Source organism: Aotus nancymaae, unplaced genomic scaffold, assembly GCF_030222135.1.
Source record: "Aotus nancymaae isolate 86718 unplaced genomic scaffold, 86718_ANA_hifiasm-v0.15.2.pri h1tg000040l, whole genome shotgun sequence".
Taxonomy (NCBI): domain Eukaryota; kingdom Metazoa; phylum Chordata; class Mammalia; order Primates; family Aotidae; genus Aotus; species Aotus nancymaae.
In genome coordinates, this window is record NW_026988454.1 from 38204920 (window position 1) to 38227448 (window position 22529).

Genomic DNA, 22529 nt, shown 5'->3' on the forward strand with positions numbered 1-22529 from the left:
AAATATATGTCTTTAACAAAAGATAAAATTACGTGTTAATGTGTGTATTTTAAATTAACTCTTCTAGATGAATGTCATTGATGGTTCCCTGGATCTGAATTTCACATTTCTCACTTTCCCTTATCCCCTTCAAAAAAGAAACTTTTACATTAGCATATATTTAGGGCTTATTAAAATGTATTTAGTTATTCCATTTTAAAATAAATACCTTCTAAAATAAAAATTTGTTTTTAGAATCATTAAGAATGCCTTTTAACCGTTCATTTCTTTTAATAGAGAGGGAAGCTGTAGACTTCAGCTGAGACTGATGAATTTGCTGATATACTAAGTTATGATATATATGTTTTATATATATATTAAATAAAATTCTACCTATAATACATATGAAAAACAATATGGTTTAAAGATGGTGTAGCTCTTCAAAACTCTGATAGAAACTTTGAAAATACTATAAATAATAATGAGATAATAGTTTTTATCTACACAACAGTCACTACATGACAGGCAGTGCATTACATTTTGCCATCATTATCTCACTTAATATTTATAGAAATTCTATGAGGTAAGTACTATTCATATCCTCATTTTACAGATGAGAAAAATAGTCACAACCAGGGTGTTTAAGAATCTATAAATAATGCATGTGAAGGACTTAAAGAGAAATGTAAGGTGGCCATAAAAGTGGTTTTCAGTGACTTGAAGACCCTAGAATTAGAGATAATAATAGAAAACTGAAAGTCAGCCTAAACTAAAGAAAATATTTCATCAGAAACTGATGAGTTGCACAAAATATCAGGTCTTTGGGGAAAAAGTGGACATATAATAACAATGATGATAACAATGCCTAGAATTCATTGAGTACTTTTCATGCTTAGATACTTCACATACATGTGTGTAGTATTTTAATCCATTTTACAGAAGATGAAAACACGGTTTAGGAAATTAAATAATGTCACACAAATGGCAAGCTAGGATTCGAACCTCCTGTAGCCACTTCATAACACCATGCTTCCTTGCATTAGGATACTGTCTGTTTCAGGGATGTCACAGAAAAAGAGAAGGCTAGACCAGTTTACTCATTTCTTCTAACTCCGAGATTATGTGATTCTATTGTCTTTCGAGGCCAATAAAACCTCCTGGGCTTTGCCAGAGTAGAAATTGTAACCAAAGTAGAGTTTAGTTTACTCTTAAAATAAAACTCACTGAAAACAAAGGCAACAGTGATCAGCTTTCTCTATCCGACAATTCAACTGTGCAACTCCTTAATCTGCTAACAGAACAGCCTCCTCGATAATATACAAACCACTGAGACTAATCTCTAACAACTAGGAAAATCATTGAGAATCACAGGGATAGTTGCCATTCCACACATTGTTAGCCTAGACCAATGCTAAGGTCGACAACAAGAAACTCAAATATCTTTTACTAACAAAACAAATGAGTAGAAGGTGTACACAAGGTGAACCGAAAATGTTTGTATAGATTGCCTACCACCTGGATGCGAACAACATGACATAGCTTAGTGTTACAGAAAACTATAACATACATTCTGTCTTTTAAGTCAGAACTTACTGGAGGAGTAGTGAGTAGGAGCAGAGAGAGGATGACATTTAGCGGGTACAACAAAGTTTTGGATCAATAATCAGCCTCTGGAGATCAATTGATGTTTATCATCATTTTTTAGAATAGGAAAGTCCTGTTTTTCTTACAGTAACAACCACATTCTATTTTGTTCCTGTTCCCATATATGGGGAGCAATAACTGTCATTAGTAACCATCTTTGATTATAAATGTACAATAGTGTTCTAGTGGTAATATAATAGTCTCTGCATTATTGTGATCAGATCTTTTGTGGCAACTGGCTATTAAAAATAACAATGTTGATTATGTCTCTGTGGAATAGTATCAAAGTAGAATAAAACTTCAGACTTCAGGTTTCACCAAGTGGCTGGAAGTTGCCTATTTTACAGAGTTAAGGTAAATTACCACATTTATCTCAGGTTGCAAGTAGAAAACAAACTTTGTGATCACTTTGCAAATTGGCAAATAAAGTGTATGTTTTATTTAAGAAACTATATGTTAGCATTTAAATAGATTGTTACTATAAATAATAAAAGCTGATATATCACAAATACCTTACTGTGCAGTGATTAAAAATAGACAACATCAATTTGATATTTATAAAATGCTATTTCAGGCACTTTTTATGAAGCAATATCTTGCCAACAGATACTAATTTTAATTTCTGTTCTCTAGGAGAGTCATATATTTTACTATGCCACTCATAATCTATTTTAAACATCAAATGAGTTATTCTGTGTTACTTATATGAGTTTACAGAAAATAAGATATGAACAAATCCAAGTTTTGTGTTTCACAATACTAAACTTTACTGTTAAGCAAATAATGGCTTCTTTGTTCATTTTTAAGTTTCTTGAAGGCAGGTTGGTTGTTCTCATTTTATAAAATGACATGTGAACTATGAGTGAGAGTTGAAAGAAGAGGACGGATTTGTATTAATTTATCAAGAAGAAATCTAGGGCCGGGCGCATGGCTCACACCTATAATCCCAGCACTTTGGGAGGCCGAGGCGGGTGGATCACGAGGTCAAGAGATCGAGACCATCCTGGTCAACATGGTGAAACTCCGTCTCTACTAAAAATACAAAAATTAGCTGGGCATGGTGGCACGTGCCTGTAGTCTCAGCTACTCGGGAGGCTGAGGCAGGAGAATTGCTTGAACCCAGGAGGCAGAGGCTGTGGTGAGCTGAGATCTTGCCATTGCACTCCAGCCTGGGTAACAAGAGCGAAACTCTGTCTCAAAAAAAAAAAAAAAAAAAAAAAAAAAGAAATCTTAATTTGGGAGATTAATAAAATATCTCTTTAGAACTCACCAACATATATAACATTGTAAAGCTGTCCCAAATAATTCCTTTTAGAAAAAAAAAAAAAAAAAAAAAAAAGCCTGTGAAGTTAATCTGGGCACCCAGCTAGTGTCTTTTCTTCTACATAGAAGAGAGTCTCTGGGGGCCGCAGTGGCTGTTGTCCTGGCACTTGAGGAGGCGAGGCTATGCATTCAAGGCCAACCTGGGCAATATGAGAACCTCTCATTCATTAAAAAAAAAAAAGAAGAGAGTCTCTACTTGACAATCTCTGATGAAAATGAATCTACCATAAATGCCGTAATGTTTTAAATCTTAGAGGAGTCTCAATGGTTAGCAGAAAAAAATATGTCATTATTGGGCTTATATATACTTAACATTTCTCATTTTTTAATTTTATCTTATTTGATATTTATTTTTAATCTAGGTAGAACGGGTTCTAAATATGGAAGCATTAAATGAACAAAGGGCTGAATTCATTAGTGTTGAATACATTGACTAAGCCACATTTGCTTTCTCTGTTTTGTATCAGTAGCCAGCATAAAGGTTAAGAAAATAAGATTTGTAAGACTGACCCTTGTTCAAATCACAGATCTACTGAAAAGTCACCAAGAAATGACTGAACCTACCTAAATTCAGTTTTTGTTTTTTTTTTATCACACATTGGGGATGACAAGGAATGGGAATGTTACAAGAATGAAAAGAACTGCATATAAAATGCTTAATGCAGTACCCGGCAAATGGTAAGTCAAGGTGAGCCTCTAAATAAAATTACTATTATGATGAACCCCTGTGTGGTAAAAGGGACTTTAGAGAATGTCTGGAATCTAAAGATGAATAAATTGCTTAGTTATGCCCAGGAACTGACTCTGCTTGGTGGGGCTGAATTTAGGTCACTAGCTATGAGAGACTGTGATGTCTAAATTGTTCCTAATGTGGACACAGATTATTTGTGTAAATTCTTCATGATAATAGTGAAAATGAACATACAAAAGGCCTGTGTGCTATAAAAAATTCCATTTTGGATCCAGTAGAATCTGGGCCCACTCACCGGCAACTGTCCCTGGAAGCTATAAATACCTTTTAGGGACCTTGGTGGTCAAGGGAAGTGCTTTCACAATTCCTGTATTGGCTTTGTTTTGCCTGATCTCTTCAGCAGAATTTTATATCCTTTATGAAATAAGAGCCTAATCTAAATTGATAGTGAGTGCATAGATTCCTTTCACCAATATGCAAATTACATGAGATAATGCTATGATCCAGCTTAGGTCATTTATCATGCATTTCTTTCTATATAAATCCATGATGTGGACCAGTCTAAATTATATTCCCCAGGAAAGTAACTAAAAGAAGCAAAATTAACTCTTGTACAAAACATGCTACTAAACTGAGTATTTACTTATTCTAAGTAATAGGAGAAAGTTTATTTTCTGTAGTCAGAACCATATTAACAACAAGAACTGCAGACATTTTCTTACTACATATAAATTCTCTTGCTGGAGCCGAGCTACCTCCCTTACTCTCACCCCCAGGCTTTATACAATTCCACCACAATCACATGTGCTAAGCCAGGTCTCGCAGATCAAACACACCAGGTGAATCCATTTTTTGGTCTCTCACATTAACTTTGCTTAAGGATACAGAAATATATTGAAAGGAGAATTGAGAATAAGTCAGAGTTACATCCTCACTTGGTGTCTTATTTTATCTCATTTCAGAACTAGAAGTAGAAACTGAATCCTGAGAAAGGCTAAGATCATAGAATCATGGCATATTTTTCCATAACTGGAGAAATTTCAGAAGAAAAGATAAAAAGTCTAAAGATACTCTGTGTAACAATTCTTAGAGTTAACTTAATGAAAGGTGAAGAGAAAACATTCCTAGAATTAAGTGGAAATCACTAATGCTTAAGAGCAGTATATGGAAAATCTATACAGCATCATTATAAGATAATTAATTGTGCTTTAGAAAAAGGGTCTAGTTATCAAAAACAATTTTATAATTTAATAATTTTTTTCTGGAAGAAAAATTGCTATTATTTAATCCTCTAAAAGAATATAAACATTTCTAGTCCAGCAACTGAATTAAATACCATGTATAACCCTGGCAAATACATCTCCTTGTGGGACAAGAATAAAGCAAACAGGCATTATAAAACTGGTGGAGCTTTGTAACTGGAGGATTGGCCTTTTTGTTAATATCACATGGGACATGTGGAGATTGGAAACTGACATATGTGACAACGAAAAGATGAGTTAAGATTTTTAATGACAAATGTATTCAAAATGATAAAAAAGTATAGATCATCAACAATAACCTTGAAAACTTAAAGCCATTGTTGTTGATGGGCAGAATGCCAATTCTCTTTAAAAAAAAAGTTCCAAAAATAATCCCATTATATTATCTTCCCCCAAGTTTAATGTGGTATTGTTTAATTTTTGTGCTTAACATTAATATGATCTTTTTATTTCAAGTTTGCTTCTGGATAATTAATAAAAGTGATGATTAATAATTCAATGACTTTCATGTTTACATTAAGAACATCTATATATTATCTAGTTAATTATGTGCATGTTAATAATTTATTTAACTTGAAAGCAATATTATAAAATACTTTGGTAGTTTACTTCTTTAATTATCATTAAAATACATCATTATACTTGGGAAGAATGAGTGGGCATATACTAACAACTAAATATGACAATATGAAATGTATTTGATAGTACATTTAATCTCTCCCCTCCCACCTACCTTCATATTTATTTTCAGTGTAATACATTTTCATTAAAGATAGTTAAAATACAAAGAAAAAATGATTTTGAAATCTATTTTCCCAAATAACACCCAGTCTTAACTTTTTAGTGTATTTTTTAATCTAGCTTTAGCTTCTGAGGTAACTCTTACAAAACTAGAACACAAAAACTCTTCTCTTTAAAATATAAGTAAGATTTAGACACAAACAAGATGCTAAAACAAGTAATATTGACATGCATAAATACCGTTAAAATAGGTAAATGTTTAAATAAAAGGTGCTAAAATAAATTTCCTTAAGAAAAAGAATACCATAGAACAGCACTCCTTCCTTAAATTTATAAATAACCTATTTTGGATCTGAATGTATGCAAGATCCAAGAATTATATTTAGCTGCTGATTTCAATGTATTTTCAATATGGCACTACTGAATCCAAGAGCAGTAAGAAAAAAGAGAGACAGCAAGAGAGCAAACTGCTCTCCATTTATTGTACATGAGTAAAAATACTTGATTTCATTGTTACTGCTTACAGGTTTTGTAGTTCAAGAGGAAGTTATGAAGCAGTATGCCCATGGATTTTTGTAAAAGCTGGGAAAAGAGACATCAGTTGTCATTCAAGGCTTAAGTATCTGTCCAGTCAATTACAAATTGAGGAGGATTCTAAAATTTTTAATATACTCAGATCTTTAATCTGTCACAAAGGCAATGCCAACTTGAAGCAAAACTGCAAACCCGGAGATGGACAATAAAATAAAATGCCTCCAGGAGCTTCACTGTAGGTCTTTCAATGAACTGACTAAAGCATGCTGAGGATTTTCTCAGCTGTTCTTGGCTCAGCAGGATGGACACAAAATCAGCAGGTGAACAGCAGAAGGTGGATAGATAGTGTCAGAATGAAGAGTAGAACTAGCTATTGAAAAAAAGAAAAAAAAGACGCGTTGGGGGTCAGTCTTTTTCATTGGAAATGAGACAGAAATGGAATCGAGGCCTCCAAAACAAATAGCGAAGTTAGTATACGTACAAACACACTCCCTGCCCTCGCGTGCATGCCAGTGCTTGCAGCCGTCACACTTCCTCCCCGTGGCTCCGGGTCGGCACGTGCAGAATCCTGTGACAGGGTCACAGGGCACAGGCAGTGAGCCATAGGGATCACACTCACATTCTTGGCAGGAGCCTCCCGGGCTGCTTGGACTGCCAGTATAGCCAGGGGCACACCTGAATTGAAACAGTGACAAAGCAAGAGTGGTTAATAGCAAGTCCAAGTCATGTCTCCACATTGTTGTTGTATGTATGTGTGGTCTTTTGTTTTGATGAAACAAAACTGATAGCAAGAGTCCATATATCAGTAAACTTTTTCTGTAAAGGGCCAGAGAGTAAATAGTAGGCTTTGCCGGACATTGGAAAAAATCAAGATTATGCAGTGAAAAAGAAATAAATTTTTTAAGCATTCTGTTGTTCTTGTTGATGGAATTCAAAACATATTAATAATAGAGTCAAATTATTCTGTGATATTAGTCTACTAATGAGAAGAATGGGATTCTTTCTGAGGTTTGAAATTATCCTTCATTTGCGTTATAATTTAGTGCTTCCTATTATCAAATTGATTGTAAATGTTTACCTGTAACAACAGTTCTTAATTGAGTACCATACAGAATAAAAAATGGGCCAAATTTGGCCTGTGGGCCATAGTTTTTCACTGCTCTAGATCATAAACTTTTCTGTTAAGTCCTCTTGTATAATTAGAGATGAATAAAATTCTATATTGACTTCTGGGCTTTCCTACACTCAAGAATTTCAGAGCTCAAAATAACCAAAGAATAAAACCCATTAATTTACTAATGAGGAAAAAGAGGCAAGTTAAGTGGCAACAGGCTACTCAGGTTTTCTATTTAATTTTATTCATCTTTTCTTTTTACCGTATCTTCCTCAAGATGGATTTTTCATGTGTATCTGTGGAAGTGGGTTAATGATATGCAAACAAAATATAAAAAACTGATTTTGAAAATGACAAACAGAATCCAACTGGATGAACCCTAAACACAGTCCATTAATTGACTCTTCCATCTATCTATGCATCCATTCACCTAAGTGTATTTCACTCCAGGTTATGACACTGGGAGTGGTAACTTTACACGATGCTAGCAGGGCCATACATTCTGGTTTGCCCAGGACAATTTCATATTACCTGTTGTTTTGACATAATTGCTATAAACACTTCCTGTTTTTAATATAGCGTCCCAGATTGGACAACAAGTTATATATATGGTCAGTGTCAATATAACCAACAGTTAGAATTTTTGTTCAACAGGCAAGTATGTGAGGAAGTTGAGAGACAGTAGGGAATTGGAGCCAAAAACTATAAATACTGGCAAGATAATCATAGACCATCTTTAGCAGTCTGAGACTGTGAAATCTGCATGGCTGACTGTGAAAGTTAATTCATCCTGTGCTGGTTAGAAAAGGCAAAACACAAAGAAAACTATTTGTGACATTAGGCTTTTATACATTTATGTTTTTGATTACTTTCTTTTCAATGAAAAATTACAAATATTCAATGAAAGTAGCATTAAAGTCCACTTAAATGGCTTCTTAACATTTATGGGTAAAATAATTGTATTTTAAGCAGATTCAGCTTGATTAAATGTTCAAACAGTTTATTACAAGAGTATTGAAAATAAAGTATGGGGAGAGGTTTCTGTATTACAGGGAAACTCAAGAAATTTAAGCAGCTTTAGACCTAACCTGATCAGTCTGGGAAGGTCAAAAGATTATTTAAATGATTCAGCTCTCAGTGCTGGAACAAATTTATTTGGAAGGTTACAATAAAAATTTAACCAAGAACTTTGGTTTAATATAGCTGAATAAAAGCAATTTTTTAGAGAAATATAACCTGATTATTTATACGTTAGAGATGATGAATGCAAAGCTATAACAACATTTGAGGACGGGAAAAACAATTTAAGTCACTCACATTTGATACTGTATGACCCTGCTCATCTACATGCTATACAAACTGTCAGCTCTTATTGATTAAATATTACTGGATATTAAAAAATAAATTTTCTGTAATCATTCTGCTTTAAGACAATAATTTATTATTTTAGTGTACCCTTCTAGTCTTTTCTGTACACAAGCTTTTGTAGATAATGGTAACTACAATGTATAAATATAGCTATACTATAAAAATTTTTTTCGTGAATTACTGTAGATAATCTTTTTGGTATCCAGTGATGCTGTTAGTCACCATCCTACCAGTGTTTAAATGTACAGGAAATGAGTATTAGCCTAACCGTAAATACCAAAGCTCACTGGTGGATATTAACAAGTATGTGCTTGCATCACCTATATCTATATCCAAATGATGTACATATCTTTAGAACAAATGAAAATATTTTTAGATTTTGTGTGGCTGTGAGTTCTTTAATTGCTGCTAATTTCTGTTGGCATGGAAATTGTGAATACACTGTTTTATATATATGCTATTATTGGATATTATGTTAAGAGATACCACATGCAGATTTATTTAGAAATATATTTTACAAATGTATAAAAATTGCATTGGGATTTATAAAATGTAAAAGTAATTACTTAGTTACTTATTGCCATTATTAATACAGTTATTGCTGGTTATATAAAATAAGACTCTTAAGTAGGTGCTGATAATTAGTATTAGTTTATATTTCCAAAGAAACTTATCATTTAAGTGTTCCTAGGAGAATCTAGCAAAGGAGTAGGTAAAGTAGGACATGGAAAAGAAGGACTCTAATCAAAGGTGTGATTTCAGGTGATGTCCCAATCTCAGCCTGATTCCATGGAGTGCTCTGGAGCATAAAATAAGATCTCAAAACTTGTTCCACTTAGGTGCCAAAGAGCTGGACTTTGTACTCTCACACTGGTTAGTCATGGGCCATTGCAGGAAGGTGAGGTAAGTCCTCAGGCCTTTCTGCCTCTTCTGTTGGAGAGAAGGCTTCAGTGTAGGTGCCTAGGTGGGCACCAACAGTGTCCTTTACACACTATTGTCACAATATTAGTGTTGAGTAGGTGGCCTATCAATGATTTCCGAGATTATAGATGAGGAAAACGGAACCTAGCTGAATTGTTGGAGTTGAGCGAAGTCCACAGATCTTTATAAAACTTTTATATTGGTATCAGTTGTGTTAAAATTATCATGTGTGTATAATGTTAGTAGTTAATTTTAGTGACTCTCTGTTATATTAGAGATAATACCTAAAATGTACTAAACATGGTGGTGACAAGTTTGAATATACAGGATACTGATCTTACAGAAAATATGTTATCTAGAAGATATTAATTGCAACCTTTCTAGGCAATCAGTTTGGAATTGTATTCCCTAATTTACTATTTGGATTACATTCAGAATTCAATTTAACAGCTGTATACATGCATTATGAGACTTTGTAAGCAATACGGTAGGAGAAAATACTTAAACAATATTGTTTGCTATTGAAAAGGAAAACTGAATAACAAATACTTTATTGTTGGGGTACTAATTAAAAATTCTTGATATTATTTATATTTTGAGTTATGTATACACTTGCTGGTATAGTGCCATAGTACTCAGAGCAATGACGTGAATGCAGTTACTGCCAGACAATATTTTCCAGTGCATTAGAATAAGAAAAGTGTAGCCAGTTTTTTATTAGTAGTAACTACTGCTAAGCTTTTGAAAATTGATTTATTTATTCTGATAAAATTATATATTTAAGTATAAAATTATACGTATATTAAAGCATAAATTAGATAATTGTGAAATAGCTTAGAATCTTTGAGAAAGTCTAAATATACAGTGGAAATAAACAACTTTCTTTGGACAAATTCTAAGATATACAAGTAGTTTTGAAAGTATTATAATTTAAACTACTAGAGAATATGCAAAAAATGATGGTCTTCAAATAATGAATGTTTTCCTGTTGTGACCCTTTACCATATAATCTCTATGTATCATTAGTCTGTACGTTTCAGGACTGTTGGTACCTTTCACAGTACTGGCCTTCATATCCCCGTGGACAAGCCATGCAGCGGTAGTCATCAAGGCCTTCTGCGACGCAAGAGGGGCTGAAACTGAATCAGAAAGAAAAGGGTTGCAAAAACTTTTTAATCCATTTATTTTATAAAATCAAGTGTTCCTGTCCATTATCAAGGTTATTGGGACATACTTTTAGGTGGCTATGAGCAGCATCTTTATAATTATTGCTGAAGTTCTTATTTAAGGGTAGGACATCACAATGAAAAACTATTAGTAATACTAACTGAGTATATATTGTTTGGTTTTTGATGGATTAAAAATACATCACACAAAGCATGTGAATATTCTGGAATTTAATAATGAGGTGACAGTCATGAATATACTAAACATCCAGCAAAACTGTCCTATTGTTCACTAATCAAAAGAAAAACCCGACTAGAATTTAGGCATATTTGTCTGATAGTGGAATAGCTATTACTTAAAATCTTTTAGGTTAAAAAAAAGGGGGCATAAAAGCTATATAATTTCTTTTTCCTGAAAACTCAGCCCAAATGGCCACTGGTGCTTCAACATATGAAGTGTGAATAAATGTTTCATTTGGGATAAAAGAGCATCTTTTCTAATTTACATCCAGATTTCAAACTACATTTTACTTTGAACACAAAGCAATGTGATTTAGTGTGAGGAGAGAAGAAGGGAAAGCTTTTTCTATGAAAATGACTATTTCATGGTCTTTTCTAATAATTAGATCATATGTAACTTCCCCGATGTTTCTAGGACAATGCTGGTAGACCACAGACAGTCTGTCTTGCTCCAGGATTTCTAATGATCGTATTCAATAAAAGAAGGACTTCACAAGTCTTGAAAACTAAACTATATTAACATGTAGTTTTGGGTTGTTACAGCTTCTCTCAGCTTCATTCCCATTAGGTAAAACTGAGTGATGCACTGGAAATTTGGGAAGAAAAAACATCTATCTGGCAGAACGATAATGCTGCAAACACCATTTTTCTTTTTGCTGTTTCACTAAATCAGTTGATGCTGAACAAGCAATAAGGGGTATAGGCCAGGCCCACAGATGGTTTGGTCAGGTGCTATTAGGACCTGATGTTAACTGTCTTGTAATACATTAAATCAATAGTACATGAATGAGTAATAAACTCCAACTTTTGCAAAATATGTGAACAAATTAATCTACTCACAAACTCATTATCCAACAAGTTTATCTTTGCCTTCACAGAAAATAAACTTATAATTGACACACTCTGCCAAATTTTTAGCTCATTAATTTAAAGCCTAATACTGAGTGCATCTGTGCACTCACACACTCACAAACATGCACACGCATGCACGCACACACTCATACATATAAGGGCTCTAAAAACCAGATTTTAGACATTTCCAGTGCAGCTCTAAAGAGCTAGTATGATCAAATTACATTTCGTTATAGTAAAATAACAAAATGTCAATAAACAAATAAAATGTTTAAAGTATTGTACAGGAATGTAGTAATTCTTGAATAGTTGAAATAATTTTTTTTCAAATTATGGTATTATAGTGGATTGCACTGTTTCCTTATATCACATTAAGGGTCTTCTGGAGGGAGTAGGGATTCCATCTCATTTGAAGCTTGAGTTTATTCTTTCTGTTCACAACTCCCTTATCTGCTCTCAATTCTCGTTTTGTCTGCAGCGCTGCTCAGAAATCCTTGTGCTTTTCTCATGGTGACCATCTTTTACATTTCCCTATGGCTGCTAATTCCAACTCCCCTCAACAGAATTTTTAAATTTACAGAGTTTGCTCTTTGTGTTGTCTCCTATGGACACTGCAGAGATAAATGAGATTTCTGGAAGCCACTTCCTTCTGGTTGTGACCCCAGTTTACTGGTTGTTCCTTTTCGGTTTCCTTTGCTGGATCTATGGCATGTCCTTGATCTCCTAACATGCTTCACAATTTAGTTTTCTGATTTCTGCTCCCTTCTCCTCTCTCCTCTAAATGATCTCATTTAGTCCTAAGCGTTTTAAATACTGTGCCTACCCTCACAGATCTAAAACTAAGTTTCTCCCCCTTCAAAAATAGACCAGACCTTTCCCTAATTTTCCCCATCCCAGTCAATGGTCACTCTATGTTTCCATTTGCTCTGCTGAAAACCATGGTGTCAACCTCATCTCCTCTCTCACACTCCACCTATCTTCTATCTGCAAATGCTGCTGGTACTCCCATCAATAACACCACTGGATTATCCTGTACCAAGTCACCTCTTGCCACTGGAAGATTTTTAGCCTTCAGGCATTTAGATATTCATTAGAGCTTTGCTGACTTCATTTCCTATCACCCTCTTCTCATTCACTCTGTTCCAGCCACCCTGGTCTCTTGTTGTCTGCCAAGCATGGGCCAAGTATGGGCCTGTCTCTGGGCCAGTGCATCAACTTTTCTCTCTGAGGGGGCTGCTGTTCCTGCAGGTATTCACATGGCTCACACCGTGCACATTTCTGCACAAGTCTCATCTATTTGTGAAAATCATTGACCAGCTTATCTAAAATCATACCTTAGTCACTCTAAATTCATTAAGGCTCCTTTATTTCTCCCGGTAGTACTTGTCACTATCTGATATTACATTATATATCTATTTATTTATCTTACTCTCTTATAAAAAAAAATATAGGAGCTCCAGAAGCTAGGAAGCATGGACTATTTTGTTCACTTATGTGTTCCCAGTAGGAAGAGCCATGCCTAGCATTGAGTTGGGCCCTCATTAACTTTTTCCCGAATAAAGAAATAAATAAAATGTTATGGTGACCTGCAAGAAATTTACAATTTGGTGTGAGAGACAGATATGTACACATATAGGACAGGACACATCTTTTATCTTTTATTCAGAGTGTTGGGATGAAGTATATGCTTAGTAAATGTTCATCTTCTGAAAGAATGACTGAAATAATGATGTGAAGTAAAACATGTTGTATATAAAATGTACAAAATTCATGCTATGCTATGCTATGGATAGGTTTTGTGGCAGAGGTGGGGTCTGAAAAATGCCTTTAAAATAAGTTAGATTTCACAGGGATTGTCTCAGTTAATAGCAAGCGCAAACTGCTAATGATGTTTAGATAAATGCAAGAAACGCCAAGCTTGGTATCATGTAGAATGGAGTTGAGGACGTGCAGCCTGGAAAGGTAATCAGATTGCATAGGTTTCTAATTCTCAGCCAAAGAGTCTGATCTTTCCTTGGGAAGGCAGTGGAAACTTCTAAGGTATGTGAGCACTGGCACTGTGACATAAGAGTTAAACGTCTACCATATTTGTTTTGGTACGATATAATGAGGACTTGAACTAATGCCGTGGAAATGAGTCAGTAATCACTCATCACGCCTCCATATTTTTCACTGACTGCACAGATTGAAGTCACAAATTTGAGATATCTCGGCCTCCTCCATCTATTCCTTAGAATCTGTTTTTATCTTGGGGAAAAGTGCCTCTTTTCTTTGCCCTGGCTGGTTTCTTTACTTCACATTTTAATTCTTCTCTTTTCACCATATATAGATTTTCACTTTGTTAATTAGCCTAATATGTCCCAAGCCTTAGATTGTGATATTAGTGACTCATGAAATACATTCAGTAGGTTTTGACTAAAATTTTTTTCTAAAAATGTAAAATAATAAAATTAAATAAATGGTATGGTCTATAATCCTTATATTTAGATATCTACACACACAAGTTTTTGTGTGTTTCCGACTTATGATGTAAAAAAGTGTTTCTTACAGTAGGTGCAATCAGTAAAGTTTGAGAGTCACTGAACTTGCCATTTTTATTTGATATTTTGATTCTTTTAGGGTCTTTCACATAAAAATTTACTCAAATTATACAAATCATATAAAACAACAATGAAACAAAAATGAAAACACACTCTGATATTGATTCTGCGAACTAATCGTGGTAGTATGCCATCATTTCATTCTTGAAATTTCTTAAAAATGTAAATGCAAATTCTGCTTTCCCTATTGATGCTCAAAATTCATCAATGACTCTTAGAGTACAACCGCAGGAGTAACCCGAACTGGGCTACCCTGTTGATAACAAAATGTCAAGTTACCTTTTAGGTGTAACAGAGCCAAAAACTGCAAGTCATGTAGCCCAAGCATGTTCAACAGAAAAACTTTGACCTCTAACAACACCAGGAACCAACTATTCCTCCCCTTGAAACAACAAGACTGGGAAAAAAAACAGAACCTGAACACTGGAACTCTCAAAAAATGAGGGGTCCTTTGGCTCAGAAGATCCAGGGCTAAAATCTGCCTTAATATACCTTAATGTAAGTGATCACATTTGAAGCCCTCCAATCAGACTTTGCCAAACCAGCATTTCTCAGTCCTTTCCCTTGCCTTCTAATCCCTTGAAACTTACCCCATATCCCAAATTAGAAAGACAGATTTGAACCTGACTCTTGTCTCCTTGCTAACCAATTTTGCAATAAAGCCTTTCTTTTCTCAAATACCAGTGCCAAAGTTACTGGCTTCTATGTGCTTCAGGCAGCAAGCCCACTCACTTGCTCAATCACAATAGTCAATTGCCACCATATTCACTCGGTCTCCCTTGTGAAAGCAGCAATTGATGCTATTCACTGCTCCTCTCTCCCTTGATGTCAATCAATGGCAGAGCCACCCGGGTTCTCTTTCTTCTGACTGCTCCTGCCTTGGCTCTACTTTTTTTTCCTTCCCAACATAAAGTCCCATCTTTCCTTCTTTCTATATGCTTGCCTTGGATAACATTAGCCTGGGAAATCTTATCCAACTTTAATTCACTTATTAACATATCTCTTCCTTCATCTGCTCCTGCAATTTTCAGATTTCCATTTCCTGCAGCTATTTGCATATTTCCATTCAGACAGATACGTTCTATCAATTTGAACCTATTTGAAAAATAAAATATCTTTCTTCTGTAACAGTTCTCTCCTGGCTTCTCTGTTTCAGTTAATGGCACCACCATTTTGGGGGGCAACCTGCCTAAAAACCTCAGTCTTCAACTCCTGCCCGGACCCTCACCCCTCACATCTAATCAGTTTTAAAATCTGTAGAGTTGCATTAAATAATTTTCTCACATTCGCCCTCTTGTCTCCATTCTTGTTATTATTACCTACTTCAGGTTCTAATTATCTTTTGCCCAGGCTAGTATACTAGCCTTTTGATTAGTCTCTATGCTTTACTCATTTGCCTGTTTCAATTCATTATACTCAATTCTGTTATACCCGTTTTCCTAAAGTGTGGCCATAATCATATTAACATTAAAAAAAAATAAAAGCTTGTAGTGTTTCCTTATTACATAGAAAATTAAATAACTATTTTGTAGGCTAGCATTTAAGGATTTCTACAATATGACCTTCCTTCTCCCATTTGTTTTCGTCTGTGATTATGAAATTGTGTCTGAACTCCACGCTCCAAATTCTGTTAATTATTAGGTTTTGTACATGCCTTGTATTTTCTAAGCATTTGCCCATATAATTTTCTACTATTCCCACCAGTGCAAATCCTTAAATTCATTGTTTAAGATCTATTATACATACTATTATTTCTCTTAATATGTTCTTGAAGCTTCCAATATTAACTGCGGTATTTTTGCCTTTGAATTGTCTTTGCATTTAAGTTGATACCCTTAACACACAGGTTTTGTAGTGACCTCCTCCAAGAAATGGCATACTTCCCTTGTATATCTCCTGTAGCTTTCATTATAGTGTTCTCAAACAGGGAATTATCAATTAATTATTAAATTTTCTAATGAAAATGGCTTACATTTTTAAAACAATTAAAGAAATAGCATTATCTTGTTTAAATCTGGGCATCAAGGAGAAATTAGGGAAAGAGAGATGAAAATAATGCTTTTCATACACCTACTACTTGGTCCCTGGATGCACAATAAGACCGTGTATATATTATCCTCTTCAATATCCAGCTTGCCTAAAAATTTACATTTGACACCCTATAAAAGGCTTGTGATTCCAGCCAACAAAAAAGAGGAGCTTTCAGAGGAAAAGGAGATGATTTACAGGAAACGTTTTCAGAATGTATACAAAGCCGAAGATGAAGAAGAAAGTGAGTAGGCACAGGTGCAAAGATCACGTGGTCTGAATTGCTCTGTGGCTCTTTAACACTCAAGATAAAGTGTCCAGAATTCTAATTCTGAACAAACTGCCATACATTATTTTCAAAAGCAAATTCTTAGAGTAAAACTACCCTGCCTTACTGAAGTCTATAAATCACTTAACAGAAAGTGCAGGTAGTCTGGGCAAAAAGGTAAATGAAAACACCTAGGGTTGTCATCAATATATAATCCACTGCACAATGTTCAGACAGCACTGAAATAAAATATTCCAGCATTTGTTTCTTCTTATGGCTGTGTTTCCATGGTACCAAGCTCAGACCATCTTAAGAAAAAGGAGGCTGTGATTCTGGAAGATGACTTTTTTGGAGCATAATAAGAAGTCACCTGCTTTAACTGTACAATTTTTCAATTGTTTTCTTGATAATTTTTCCCAATCTTGAATTAAACACAGAAAACAAATGGAAACAGCCACAAAACTTACATAATATTTTTGTGGCTGTTTGGATGTAATATGCATCCAAACAATCCTTCATAGCCGATATTACGTTCAAAACCATATGCAAACATTAGACCAGTATATTTATGAAACCATGCACATTTGTATAATATCATTTGTTTTATAAACATATCTTACATTAATACTGGTACTTACATTTTAAGTAATAAGTATTATTTACTTGGGACAGAGTTTCAAAGGAAAAATGAGCCATAGAGTATTATCTACTCACTTCTGTCATGTTTTTATATTATTAAAAATATCCCTATCTTAAACTGAGATTTTTGTCTACATGGAAAAAATAGCCAAATTATAGACAGCCCATGTGCTTGACAGATGGCATTTCTGATTGGGAAATATGGTTATATTTCTCAATCTTACTTGTTACTGGAAGAAATCAGAGGGCAGGCACATTGCTGACAGTCGTTTGGCAATCCCTTGACAATTCCATAGTATCCAAGAGCACATCGTTCACAGAAGTCACCAGCAGTGTGATGTTGACAGTTCTGTAAAGGAAAAGGAAGAAGTTTGTTTTTAATTTAGTGAGAGTTAGGATGTATTTTATCATACAGTCCCTATCTATGAATGTGTATCTATGAACACATATACTTTCTTACACACACACACACACACACACACACTTTATCATTGACAGAGAACTCAGTCTTTGATACAAATATTTTTAAAGAAGCTCTTTTATTTGAGAAACTAATACTGTGCTATTGTAGCTACACTGACAATAAAAGTTGCTATTCTCTTTTCCCTGCATCAATCTCTATGTAAGTTTTTTCTTCTACTCTAAATTGGAGAATAGATTTCAAGAGTCTCTAAAATTTATTACTTCTTCTGGGCATTTATATTTCTTCCTTTGTATCCCAGGTTTTACCTCTATGAGATGTTAGAAAATGGTGCTACAAATAGTATGGCCTTGGTACATGCCCACCAATGGGCTTTTTAAAGCCACCTCAAGGTGGATAGCATAATCTTTTAAGTGGTAATGGAAGCAAAAAAGATCTGCTATGTTATCACATTAAGACTGTTACTCTCTGGGCTTGGTGGCTCACACCTGTAATACGAGCACTCTGGGAGGCAGAGGTGGGCAAATCACTTGAGGTCAGGAGTTAGAGACCAGTCTGGTCAACATGGTAAAACTCCGTCTCTACTAAAATACAAAAATTAGCTGGGGTGGTGGGTGCCTGTAATCCCAGCTACTAGGGAGGCTGAGGCAGGAGAATCACTTGAACCCAGGGCCGAGGTTGCAGTGAGCCGAGATTGTGCCATTGCACTCCAGCCTGGGCGACAAGAACAACACTCCATCTCAAAAATAAAAAATAAAAAAGACTGTTAGTCATCTGTTTCTTGTCAGAGGTAGGTGGTTCTTCGTAAATACAGAGGAGTCGATCTAAAACTAGTAATCTCAGATCAATATCTTCTTTCTTATGCTTGCATAATAAGAGACATTGGGGTGATATCCTTTTAGATCTTCCCACAAGGAAATGAGAATAGCTTCAGAATAGTGTGTAAACAGCTTTGAAATTAAAATTCCCATGAAGCAGAATTATATTTAACACAATAATCAATTATGCAATAAGAACTTAGGGAGAGCTACGTGCAATGCACTGAAACAGGCAATGAAAGAACACCCTACCTTCTAGAAATTGACTTAAACTGCAGGAAAATAATAATTAAAAAAACACCTGACATATAATTAACATGGTAGCAAGAATGCAACATTGAATGTTGTTTCATGGGAATGTGATCCTTGCATGTGAGAGTTGAAAAAAAGGAAGAAGGGAATTTGGAATTGTATTTTAGCTGGATTTTTTAAGACAGGTTTTGGACTGGTCAGAATAGTGACTTACATCTTATAAACAATATCAAAAGAAAAGTTGAGAAACAAAAATGTCAGTAACAAAATAGATGGACATGTTAGTGAAATGACTTCCTGATAATCTCAGCTGGAGCCACAAAGCTGCCTGCAGGCTCTGTATTGAACTTGGATGACATCCCATAGACTGGACTCTGCTTAATTTAACCAATCAAGAAGAATGTATTGATGTTTCATGTGTCTTGTGATGGCCAAACAATTGTTGGCATGGAATGGGTGGTAATTCACAACAAACCACAGCCGATGTCATTTTCACCACAGATATTGCCGTGGAATTAATTTTTGTTTAGAACTCTTTTTGAGAGTTTATGCTATTTCCTGCAGTGAAACTGACTGACACAGTGAATTTTAGATCATTTATTTTTTATATTTTTTGCTGTTATATTGGAAAGTATATTGTGACACAGATTTTATAACAATGTAAAAGGAATCCGGTTTTCCAATATGACAAGGTACACATATCTGTTTTGGGGACAGAGCCCTGTCACCCAGACTGAAGTGCAGTGGTGCGATCTTGGCTCACTGCAACCTCTGCCTCCTGAGTTCAAGTGATTCTCCTGCTCAGCCTCCCAAGTAGCTGGGACTACAGATGTATGCCACCATGCCTGGCTAATTTTTGCATATTTAGTAGAGATGGGGTTTCACTATGTGGCCTGTCTGGTCTCAAACTCCTGACCTCAGGTGATCCACCTGCCTCAGCTTCCCAAAGTGTTGGGATTACAGGCATGAGCCACTGTACCCAGCCAATCTCAAATCTACTTCTACACCTCGCCCTCAGTCAATGATAGCCCCCTATTTTAAGAGATTAGAAAGCTCTAATTTGGATGCTCCCTTGGTTTCCTGGCAAACAATTCAGTGTCTTGTCACATTATTTTCGATCCCTTTGACATTTGTCTCTGTCTTTTGTCTGAAGCTACTCCACTCCTAAACTGGTTTCCTTGCCTACCTCCCCATTTTCTCCAGAATCTTCATTCCCTCCTTTGAGGGCTCATTCCCTTAATATCTGAAATTGGTCAAGCCTTTCCTGTCTTAACAAAAAAATCTGTGAGGTCTCAAATTGCTTGTCAATTTCTATCCTATTTTTGATAAGCTTTTAAAAAGAAATGGTTTACATTCCTGGTCTGTACTTCTTCATCTCCCATTCACCCTTTAAACAGGTTTCTGGTTTCACCATTAAACATAATACCAGATAACCCATAAGACCTTTGTTGCTAAAGCAAAACTTACAATAATCATGTGTCTTGTTTTCTGTAGCCACTGATGTTTCTGGATACTCTTTCTTTGAAATTTTCTCTTCCTGTGGTTTCTTTAAGAGTAAGCTGGTTGATTTTTCTCCAACTTCTATGGCTACTGTAATTCTCCTCTATGGACTCTCCTTTCCCTTTCTGTTTAATAAGATTGATGCCCTGAATTCTAACTTTGGCCCTCATCTCTTTTTTTCTCCTCCATATTTACCTTGGTGATTTCATCCATTACTACGACTTCATTTAACTGTATGCCCAAAACTCTGTATTTTATGTATTTAACCTAGATATCTCTAATGGGTTCCCAACTTCCACTTCTAATTGCTTCTTGAATAAATATTGTATAACACAGAAGCACCTTAAATTTGAAGCGACAACAATTAAGTTCATCTCTCACTAAACCTGCTTCTCATTTCATCTGAGGTCACTGTCATCCACTCAATTGCCCAGGTCAGCAACCTAGAGGCCTCTCTTATCCCAGATATCCTTTAGATCATCAGTTCCATGAGTCTATTACTCTCTGTTTCTTGACTTTCTTGTTGCTACTGTTTTCATCTGGTCACTGTCATATTTTATCTGGATTATCAGAATAGCCTCTTAACTAAAGATCCTGTCTCCGTATTTTCTTATCTGGTGATTTTTCCACACTGCAATCACAGTAATGATCCTATGAACATATCAAACCATGACCTTCTTTTGCTTGAAAGGCTACACTAGTTCTCAAATGCAGTCAGGATGAGTAAGTCCTTAGCATGGCAAGGAAGAGCTGCATTATGTGCCCTCCCCGACCCTCATCACCACTGCGCTTACACCTCCAGCTGTACCTGTAGCCACTGCTTTTTTGGTATATAATGCTATAGCCACGTGGGGCCATCTGAAATTCTCAAATTATGTGGATACTCTTTATCACTGCTGGGACTTCTCATTTGCAAATCCTTAACTCTAGAATGGTTATCGGGCTAGCACCTATTCATTTCAGCTATTATTTTAAATGTCACGTTCTCTGAGAAACATTCCTGATGCCCTAAAACTGGCTTCAATGCTCCTTTTAGTGCATCAAACATGGGAGGTATTCAATGACTATTTTGAATGACTGACTGAATGAATGCATGTTCCAGGAAGTATAGATGAAACCGGTCAGGTTTTTTCAGATGAAAAAGGCCAAATTTCATGTGTAATTGCAGAAAAATGGTTAGCAGGGCAAAACAATTTGTCATATTTTGCCATTGACTTAAGTACCACAATCCTCTTTAATTCAACCATCCAAAGGAACCACCATTTTTTAGCAATAAAATACCATTCCATATTTAACAGTAGCATTATGAGAGATAATGGCTCCAAGATAAAACAATTATCTACGAATTGTAACTTCAAATCATTCAGCAAGGTGTCATGCTGATGAATAAGTGTTAACTGGGGAGTATTTTAAGAACATATTTTATAGTTATAGAGATGAATGTGCCAAAAATACATGGGATCTTCAACAATGACTTTCAGCATTTTGTTTTTGCAGTAAAATCATTGCATAATGAATTATTTTATGTAACCTAAATAATTAATAACTGAATTAAAATCCTTAAAGCCAATGATCATTACTAAAAAGAGTTCAAAAGTATGATTTTGTTTCTCTTATACCTATAAGCCTAGATTTCTTCAACAGAGAAAGTAAACATCTTAATCTTCTCTAGACAGTCAATCTTGTCAGTCTTTCACAGGGTTGCTGACATACTAAACTTGTTTTTTGACTCAAATGTCCTGGTTAGGTCCACAAACACACAACACATAAATCAGGAGCCTCTTTTTGAAACTTTTTGATATATCCTTTTCATATGACTTTCCTGTCTGCTTTGAAATAGTATACATAATATTTTTTCTTATGCAGAAATTAGCCTTTAGAGAAAATTTCTATATTTTGGGTACCTAATGAGAAGTTTAATTATATTCTCAAGAGTGGTATGTGCTAGTATCTCTTCAATAATGCATTAGAATATATTAGATTTGTTAAGTTTTTTTGCACACTGGAAACTGTTGGTTTACATTCCTTATAAAAAATCAAATGAATATGACATTAATATTATAGTATCTCAGGCCTAAGGTGAGAAATTACTTAACCTAACTTTCTTGCCATACAGGAATGCCTTCTATACTTTCCTTGAGATATCATTAAATGCATGAATTCTTATA

General features: G+C 35.0%; 1 protein-coding gene across 1 annotated transcript in view; it reads right to left on the reverse strand.

Annotated features, from left to right (window-relative positions):
- Positions 1 to 22529, reverse strand: part of LAMA2 (laminin subunit alpha 2) — an 886276-nt gene that overhangs the window by 166141 nt on the left and 697606 nt on the right. Inside the window, exons 30-32 of the mRNA XM_064360706.1 lie at positions 17595 to 17719; positions 10630 to 10716; positions 6656 to 6849 (exon numbers count right to left, since the gene is read on the reverse strand). Coding sequence (XP_064216776.1) covers positions 6656 to 6849; positions 10630 to 10716; positions 17595 to 17719 — 406 coding nt within the window. The remainder of the gene's footprint in view (positions 1 to 6655; positions 6850 to 10629; positions 10717 to 17594; positions 17720 to 22529) is intronic.